The following is a 9,291-nucleotide window of genomic DNA, read 5'->3' as shown; positions in this document are numbered from 1 at the left end:
AATGAGGCTGCTCTATCACTCACTTGGAACCCTGAACATCATGGCTGGGTTAAACACCTTGACCTTCTGTTGGGATTTTGCTGAAAAGTTCTAGAAAGGGCAATCCAGCATCATGCCAAGAGTTGATGAGTAAGCTTGAGAGAAAGAGAAAGTTGTAGTAAATTCTAGATATAAGCCTGGAGAGTATAAATACAAGCTCTGTAGGAGCTGTAGTAGAACAAGTTCATTCCATCTGGCCTTACCAGCCTGGAGTCTACCCTGCACAACACCCAGGATTCCTAACACCTTCAATTCTATTGGCTGTGCAATGAGGTTGAGAAGGGGTGCATCCATGTGGTCCACTTATGAACTGACAATATGCCAGCCAATGCCTTGACAAAGGGATTGGGAAGAGAGAAGCTCAGGCACATGATTACCCTACTCGGACTTGTCTCAATACCTCCGTAGACATGTTCGGTCGAGGGGGAGTGTTGAAGTAGAACACCCTCCATGTCACTCTTATCTTATATAATTGTAGCTACCAATATTGGAGATCGAAGGTCAATACTCCTCAGCTTTTGACCTTCGACTCTAGACCTGGCTTCTCCCGCTGTGCTACACAACCTGCTCTCAATACAATACATCCTAGATATTCTACAGCACATGGGGATGTCGCTTTCCATCTCCATTTACTGCCTGATTGGGCCTCAGCCCAGGCTTTGATCCAATGCCAATTTAATTACGAGTGTTTCCATGCCTCCGAAGAATTTAGAGAATGAGATGTGTCTTCGGCGGCCAAGACTCCTGTGAAACCAGAACTGATAAATGAATGAACCTGGAATCATCCACCTATGCACCGAGCAAGGGTGGTGGATACAAACAAAATAACGAAAGCTCGTCTCGATCATCCAGTGTATCTCCTTTTTCAGACTTATCAACGAGACACATTCTTTATTTAATAAAGAACATCTGTTTCTTTGTTTCTATTTGCAGAGGAGACGGAATAATGACAGTTGAAATCAAGATCATTACCACGCAATTCGTGCAAGGAACGATGTTGGATGCTTCCTGTTCCACCACTTGCGTGCCTCGTCAAGGAAAAGCATTCCGATACCATATCTAGACCAAAAAGATTGAACATCGTGTCGCTCAGCTTGGACAGATGAAGATGACTCACGCAATCGGCAAGAAGAAGAACTCGACGTGAATTCCACGCGTCAAAAGAACTTGTTGGAACCAAGGAATGTAGGAGAAGAAACTGCTCGGATTGATTAGTATAAATCCGTCGAAGACACCTGGGAGAAACTGACCAAGCGAGTACAAGTGCAGCAGCCATAGCAGGGAACAGGAAAATATTGCGCGTTTTGGAACTGAAAGGATTCTGCTGGAACAACGACAGCCTTCGGGTACGTGTGCCAAGTAGGTTGAACCACTGCATCATGACTAAATTGTAGAAATCTACAAACTATTGTCAATGGGCGCGTTGGGAAACAACAAAATTCCGCCATACAAATTGACTGAGCCTTGTTGGTGAGTTCTTTAACTAGATCTGGGTCGGCGTCGTAGCCTCCATACTTGAGCCACAGGGCGGAGAATGGAACACCATTCCGCTGAAATCCAAAGTAGAACGCTCTAACGTTCATGTTCGACTCAAAAAAAAAAACGGTAGCATCGTTATCGAAGACTCACCCGACCATGGACGTCACTGCTTCTATGATACCTAGAAAGAAATAGGCATGCAGCAAAAGTCTCCAGTTGATCAAACGGTCCTTTTTGCGATCACGAGGCCGGCGTAACAAGAGATCTGCTTCAGGCTTCTCGTTCACCATGGATAACGCAGGAGAAACGTCCGTAAAAACACAAATTATGATCATCTGGAAGCTGCTCAACGCTTGTGGTACCCCGGTGAGTACGTTCAGAACAACAGGCATGAGCTCTGAGAAACTACCTAAGTCACATGTCAGGCAGATGGTAACGACAGGATTGATTCGTAAACATACCGGCAGGCAGGAGGTACAATATTGACTTGCGTAAGTTCTCAAAACATAGCCGTCCATACTGAATTCCGGTGATTATGGCAGAAAAATCTGAGAGTAGTATCAAATCCGCGGCTTCCATAGCGACTTCGGAGCCTCCAGCGATGGCTACCCCAACGTCAGCTTGTTTCAGGGCAGGAGAATCATTGACTGCATAAGAAGATGTGATGTGAGCAAAAATAGCGTAAGTTTGAAACCGTTAAGCATCACCCCCATCGCCTGTCACTGCAACGGTACATCCCTCCGCCTGCAATTTTTTCACTATTTGGAGTTTCTGCTGGGGGGTTGTCCGGGCAAAAACAATCTCATCAAAGGCAAGGGCTTGTTTCCATTGTGACTCGGTCATGCCGACGAGGTCAGAACCACTGAGGACAAGACTTCTCATTTCCGGACTTGAACGTCTATCAATCTCGGGCTCGTACCCAGCCACTGACTCTAGAGAAGCGTCATATGGAAGGTCTTTAATATGCTTCACTTCGCTCATTGGCGTCGTGATAATTCCCACCTGCTGAGCGATGGCGGCAGCGGTAGAGGAGAAGTCACCTTCAAGATTGGATTTAGTAAACGAAACGCCTACGGTGCCAAAACCGACCTGTAACCATTGCAAAACGAACGCTTGCCCGGCGCGCTACAGCAACCGTTTCCTTGACATCATCTCTTGGAGGGTCTATCAGTGCTACCAGACCTACCACCGTCAAGTCGGAGTTGAGGCCAAGAATACGGTCCTCCATAGGGAAAGAACCAGATTCGACGAAGAAGTCTGTCGGCAATTTGGAACCATGAATAATCTTCTTTGCCATGAGTAGAACACGTTGGCCGTTTGACGCGAATTGCTCTTGTATCGCCGATAAACGGTCTGCGATGGTCTCGTCCATTGGCACAATCAATCCCTTCGAATCCATCATGTGGCTACACCGGCGTAATACTATCTCAGGGGCCTATTGCTTTTAGATAGCCGACAACAGTGAACACAGGACAAGACTTACTCCTTTGACTAATAGAACATAATCTGATGACATGTTGAAGTCATCATTGGAAAAGATGGGCATTGAGGTAATCGGTTTCTCTTGGGGAAGCGCTTGTAGTAGTTTCATGGCAAATTTGTTTTCTATACAGATCATCAAAATATAACGTGGCTAGCAAAGAAAGGCGCATACTGGAGTTGAAAGCAAGCTTCGCACGTTCTATCCATGCTGCTCGGCTGTCCTCGATGGGCATGATGCTCTCTGAAAAGCGAAGTAGACCGGTATCTAAACATCCTCAGTGTAAGTGGAGAGATAGTGGAAAGCCATATTAAGATACATGCCCGTAGCATCACCGTGAACTTTCCGAATCTCAACAGGTAATTCGTCGTCTGTGTTGTCGAAACGCGCGTCATTACAGATTCCCGCGGTTGCGGCTAAAATCTGAATGCGCTCCCCGGCGGGCCCATTACCGACTGCAGCCTCTCTTGCTTCCGAGGCCGTTAAAAGCTCGTTCCCTATAGCGACATTAACCACGGTCATTTTGTTCTTGGTCAAAGTCCCCGTCTTGTCCGAGGCGATGAAATTGACACATCCCAAACTCTCGACTGTGCTGAGCGACTTGCATAAGATGTTAGCTTTTCGCATGGCGCCGGCTCTAGAGGAAAACTGGTGAAGCTGACTAAAGAAAAGAATAATTATCACCCACATCACCGTCAGTGAAAGCGTGACGCAAACGGGAAGACCCTCTAATGAACAGTAAGGTAACTAAGAATAAATTTAAAGGGCAGTTCTTACCCGGAATAAAGGCAACGGCGACAGAAACTAAGTCGATGAGCAATACCGGAACGGAGATGAAGCCCGGATAATCACGGCGAAGCCATGCAGCCCACAAAACTGAAGACACAAGAGTAAGCCCAGGGATGAACATGCTGAAAGTGATAGACTTACTGATGACAATGATATCAATGGCGATTGCCAAACTACAGATGACCAGTACGATGCGAAGGATCTCGGATTCCAATGAAGTTCGCCCAGGACGCTCTGATGCGGCTTGTTTGGCAATACGTCCGAAGACCGTGTTGTCACCAAGGCACACACATACACCCAGTCCGTCTCCACTAACACAGAGTGTCCCCTGAAGAGCTATGTTGCGAGATTCTATGACTAGCGACAGAACCATCAGCTTTATCTGGATAGAGGTCAAGTAAGAGCATACAGCTGGGGTCCGTTCCTTCGACAGTCGCAGGAACAGCGTTGCTTTCTCCGGTCAAGATGGACCTGTCGAATTTGAGATCGGAGGATACATCGATGAGCCGCAGATCTGCAGGGACTTTGCATCCCATAGTAACATGGACTATGTCTCCAAGGACAAGCGCGGGGGCTGGGACTCTGACTAGGTCGTCAGATGGAACAGGTTATACCTGCGGAGCCACTTACTTCAACGTGTGACCATCCCGAGTAACTAAAACGTCCAAGGGTAACATCGCGGCAATGGATTTCATGGTGCGACTCGTGGTGAAATCTGATGGAAATGGATAAGTAAGGTCATCGACAAAGCCATTCTGTCTTCCGTACCTTGCCATGCATTAAAGACGGCCTGAATCGCAAGAACTATCAAAAGCACCACAGCAAGGGCAAGGTTAGCCGTAGCTGGGTCCGGGTCACCTAGAGGTCTCCTACGTGTGGCTGTTAACTTTTTATACCTTAGCACCAGAGCCTATGAATGAACAAACCAAGACAGGAAGCAGATGATTGACGCAATGAATAACAGACTACCAAAGCCTTGATGGCGGGCAGCAACGTCAGAGAGCAAAGGGGACAGATGAGAGGAACATGTACCTCCAAATATATAGAAGAAAATACGCCTGGTGAGGTTCTTCGGCGGTGGTGTGATAACGTTCTTGCCATTCTGCGTCAAACGCCTGGCAACCATGGGGCCATCTAAGCCATTTTTCTCGGACACCCCAAGGCGGGTGAGGACCTCCAGCGTATCGAGCTCGTGCCAGTCCAAATCCGCAATTTCTACAAGAAATAATGAGTATACTGTCTGAACAATGGGTTGCGATCAGCCTACCCTTGACTATGGTCTTGGCTTTGGCGTTCGTAGCACCCTCCTTTGTCTCAGTGACATTAATACTGTGGAAATATCAGGGAAGTGCATCATGCGTATGATAAGGGGGCACCTCAAAGTCCTGAACTCGCCGGGTATCTTCGCCCCCATATTGACGCCCTGGGAGTAGACACTGGCACTACGGCGTAGTGCCAGCGCCGTACCGTCATTACGAGAGCGAGTCTCTACAAGAACATGAGGAGGCTCTTCCAACTCCTTTTCGGTACTTCCCGCAAGAGATTCCACATCGAAGTGCAGAGGCAATTCACCGGGAATTTGGGAAGTCATTAAGAACGGAGGCTTGAGCCAGTTTTCTGCCGTTATCTATGTTTTTTGCTCTCGACTAGTGAGGGAATTTCGCTCAGAGAGGGATTAGCGCCGTGCAACAGCAAAATTCGCTCAGCTCTATACACGGATGCGCATCATGGACTTTTGATGTTTAAGGTCCCCGTGCGAATTAAAGAAGTTGGATAATTCTGTTTCCGAAATAGCACTAGTTACCGACGTACCGCTGGCATTGAATCTTCGTTGACATCGGCGTGACAATTGAACTAGGAATGCCGTCGCAATTCGACACTCCTGGATGCGAATAAACACGTAGAAATTGGGCCCTTGGTCCCTATCATTACTCTCCAGAAGAGGCCACATCAACTCATTGACAGCTGTCAATGGACCTGAGCAAGCATTCTGTGATCAATTCGAAGCCCTTGCGATCGTATGCTCATCCATGGCTATACATTCACTTTGAAGAGCGGGAGAACCTTGGTATGCCGGGTTCGACGATCCACCAACAAATCAAGTTCATCATCATTGCGTGGCACGGTACCACTCGGGCATGGTACCGAACGTAGTGCTTATATCGTAGGGGCATCTGCTTCCTATCTTGGCGTCAAGTTAGGACCAAGATATCCAAGGAACGCTCGCCAGTGGCACCACCGCTAGTAGACCAGAGATGCAGCGCCTTTCTCGGTAAAGTCTGGAGCAGAACGTATCAAATCTTATTCTGTTTCTGTACTAGTCACTCACGACAAATTTAGAGGCAGGTGCGATGGCGCCGCGGGTCGTCAATGTAAGAGTACGATCATGTGAATGTAAGTTTATTGCCGAAGGCGCTCACCAAAACTTACTGATAGCGCGTAGCCTGCACATACCACTGGTTTCTCATGGCTCCGCATCAGCTGTTAGTCAGTCAGAAAGACCATTAGGAAGAATATCAATATAAAAGGACTCACTGTCATTATCCTTATCCAAGACGATGACAGTCTGAATGAGACCAGCACCGTCGTTGATACTAGGCCAAAGATAGAGACAGCTGAATCATCCACAGATCAAACATAGACTCTGTAGAAAACTGCTGGATAGGCTCATATATGAAGGACCGAAATTGCGATTGCAAGCGGTAACAGCCTTGAGGACGGTGGCGGGGCTGAGAGCATACACGGGATCCTGCGATTAAGCTGAAACACCAGCAATCAAGGCAACAACAGCAACAACAGAAAATATTGAATCGGCAACAATGCCTCGCTTCCGGAGGCACCGATATATCCAGCCATCGAGTCTAGGTCGTCCGGATGAACATCTGAGAGTTGGCAGCAGTCAGCGGCCATGAAACATTTGAATACAGGGAATTTTGACGTGGAACTCAGCTCCCCAGAGATACTATATGACATACCAGATGCGAGGACGCGATGACCAAAGCTCGCCCTTATGCATCCTTCCCACACTCGGCTGCTACCACAAGAGGGCTACGAGGGCGACACAGGTTCCTCGCAGAGCTCCTTTAGTCCTTCTTTACCCTCCGAACAAGCGGATCCTTCTGACGACTACGCTAATGCATTCGCAGGCTAATCGTAGTAAACTGGACAGTGTCATTCAGCGCCAGGAGCCATGTGTCGAGAATATCCATTTTGTGCAGAAAGATTGGATGAATCTTCTGAAACGTCTTCACGAAACGGGGGACGGGTAAAAATGAATGGAGATCCGGGTCGAACATACTAGGATGGACCTGAAGTCCTGTTGATTCCTGAATCTGAGCATTTCCGGCAGCGGGCCATGACGCGAGCTCTTCAAAGCGAATTCTGTACGAGAATAATAAGCAAGCTTCAAAGATAATAGTAGAGAGGCAAACGTACTACTTCTGGTTCGTTGTCAGTCCCAAAGGCCACCCTGCGCTATTCTCCATTGCTTGACCATATGATTGCACGAGGATACAGGACTCTCGGAAGACATTCCAGTGTTGCTGGCAAAGCTCTAGGCATCGAATGTTGGAAAGAGGCCGCCAAGGAAGGTGATGGTAGTATTGAACATCTCTGCAGTTGCTATCCCCAAGGTCACGCGTCATCCTGCGCTCTGACCACCGGTGCCGTTTCGAGGAAAAGGAACTCTTGTGCTTTGTGAGTGATATCGAACCTTTCTGACTCTGTTCGAAGGAGGTCCGCATTTGACCTGACATTTTTTTGATACAGTGTTCTTTTCGTTAATTTCCTTGTGCTCCATCGTGACCCATGTTCCCATGTTGGGATGAAACTACAATACATACGATATGCGTTTATGTCCTCGCGAATTGAAAAATATCTACAAGTCTCTGTGCGCCAAGATGACCTGACAAATTGTTCATGGACTCCAGGTTCGCTTTTCGTATGGATTTCTACGATGACTATGCATAGTGGCGGATAGACAGGGCAAGACACATTCTTTTGAACGCGAACACTCTTCTTCCGAGAAATCCGTTGCTGCTGAGTATAGGCGTTGCGACTCTCAGCCCAAATCGTCTCCGTTTTGCACCTTCGCGTAAGTTTATTATATGGTTCCAAGTTCGTGCGTTGCATGATCTCGACGGACTTTTCTTCAGTATGCATGACTTTTGTTCCTTTTGTGTTAGGACCTCTCATTTGAGTAAAAGTTTCTGCTTCGAGTCTTCTGCGTCACCATCATGTTCTCCTTCAAGCAATCCATCCTCGCCACTTTGGCTATATCCATGATCACGGTCAACGCGGACAAGGTACTCATCTATTAACCTCAAACTGTATCATCATATTGACAACGACAGAGAAACTACTCATTTCAACCCCAAGTTCTATAGGTGCATGTGGTGGAGCCCCAACTCTTAGACTAACAGCGTTGCTTTCGCCAATGATGACTTTGGCAGTGGCTCACATTGCAGAGATACGTAAATTATAACCGATGGACACTTTAGACAATGATAAGACCGTAAAGGCCATTGTCAAGCCTGCAGTCCCATCGATATCAATCTCTCCCCCGCATTCCAGACCCTTGCCAATCTTGATATTGAAGTTATCGAGGTCCCTTGGGACTGTGAGCAGGCTGCTATGTATTCCCGTAGCTACCTCGCGAACTCTTCATGCGTCAATCTATATTACATTCTACTATTACTACACTGAAACCAAAGACATGAGAGTGACTCCAGGCCTCAACGAACATACATTATCGGAGAATAATAATTAAGTTGAGTTCGGATCTTAAATAAAAGTGTTCGTCAGTGAATGCCCAAACGACGCACACTTCAGATATGTTTGCTTAACAGACAACGCGTAGATAGCATATGTAGCAAAAGTCAGAGTATCACAATAGTGATAAGATTTTGTATGACCGGCAATTCCTCCCACAAAACTGGATAGAACCATCTACTCATAGTTCCAGGTTACCTTGATGCCCCCATCATCAAGAAGGGCAAGCTTCTGGAATGCCGACTCCGAAAGATCAATCCCGTTATTGCCACATCCAGAGCAAATGTCACCAATGGCAGCGTCTATGAATTTACCGTTGTCTAAAGAAGTACACTATCAGCGCACTATACAAGTTCGAGGCATTATTGAACATACAGTGCACACCAATATGCTTCCAGCAATGCACTCCTCTAGCGTACTGGTTGTTGGAGAGCGCGACAATATGGTCAGAGTTCTGCAAAGGCGTGCCACAGGCCCCGACGTTGCCATTCGGAGTGTATCAGGTGGCTGGGAGCTGCTGTGATTACGACGGAAGCAAACACTGTAGTCGATGCGCGCACCTTCCCCAGTGAGCGCGTTGACCATACTAATGGACAAAGCCAATGCAGCGATGATAGATTGTTTGAGAGAGAACATTGTAGATATGGAATATTCGAAAGACTTGTGGGTTATCGAATGATCATATGGAGGGCCTACTTGACACTTTTATACCTATGCAGGGGCTCGAGAGAGAC

The 9,291-nt window shown here is 47.2% G+C and overlaps 2 protein-coding genes across 2 annotated transcripts; both read right to left on the bottom strand.

Moving 5' to 3' along the window:
- Positions 1 to 749: 749 nt before the first annotated feature.
- On the bottom strand, positions 750 to 5,603 carry BT62DRAFT_328091 (calcium ATPase). Its single transcript, XM_043180514.1, has 21 exons — positions 5,164 to 5,603; positions 5,055 to 5,116; positions 4,820 to 5,002; positions 4,714 to 4,762; positions 4,556 to 4,656; positions 4,418 to 4,502; positions 4,197 to 4,369; positions 3,929 to 4,144; positions 3,776 to 3,874; positions 3,687 to 3,726; positions 3,322 to 3,635; positions 3,173 to 3,265; positions 3,002 to 3,123; positions 2,608 to 2,953; positions 2,226 to 2,558; positions 1,980 to 2,165; positions 1,669 to 1,927; positions 1,490 to 1,611; positions 1,290 to 1,437; positions 1,157 to 1,237; positions 750 to 1,098 (listed from the first exon to the last, which is right to left on the bottom strand). The coding sequence occupies exons 1-21, from the start codon at positions 5,376 to 5,378 to the stop codon at positions 1,008 to 1,010; spliced, it is 3,318 nt and encodes a 1,105-aa protein (XP_043036876.1). The 5' UTR covers positions 5,379 to 5,603; the 3' UTR covers positions 750 to 1,007.
- A 3,131-nt stretch (positions 5,604 to 8,734) lies between these two features.
- On the bottom strand, positions 8,735 to 9,050 carry BT62DRAFT_903419 (uncharacterized protein; the record flags this gene model as incomplete). The annotated part of the gene is made up of 2 exons (XM_043183525.1): positions 8,735 to 8,877; positions 8,933 to 9,050. Coding segments are annotated over 2 exons (261 nt in total), but the record flags the coding sequence as incomplete, so codon positions are not given.
- Positions 9,051 to 9,291: the final 241 nt, after the last annotated feature.

The sequence above is a fragment of the Guyanagaster necrorhizus genome, assembly GCF_019112545.1.
Source record: "Guyanagaster necrorhizus MCA 3950 unplaced genomic scaffold BT62scaffold_23, whole genome shotgun sequence".
In the NCBI taxonomy this organism is placed as follows: domain Eukaryota; kingdom Fungi; phylum Basidiomycota; class Agaricomycetes; order Agaricales; family Physalacriaceae; genus Guyanagaster; species Guyanagaster necrorhizus.
The sequence above is the reverse complement of the archived record's forward strand: the minus strand, read 5'-3'. Positions and strand labels throughout refer to the sequence as shown.

Excerpts from the sequence above, each read along its gene's own strand:
- BT62DRAFT_328091 (XM_043180514.1), bottom strand. The coding sequence starts at position 5,378 with ATGACTTCCCAAATTCCCGGTGAATTGCCTCTGCACTTCGATGTGGAA. Across the intron at positions 3,727-3,775 it reads CGCCGTTGCCTTTATTCCGG|AGGGTCTTCCCGTTTGCGTC; the intron begins GTAAGAACTGCC and ends ACTGTTCATTAG. Across the intron at positions 1,238-1,289 it reads GCTGCACTTGTACTCGCTTG|TTTCTTCTCCTACATTCCTT; the intron begins GTCAGTTTCTCC and ends CAATCCGAGCAG.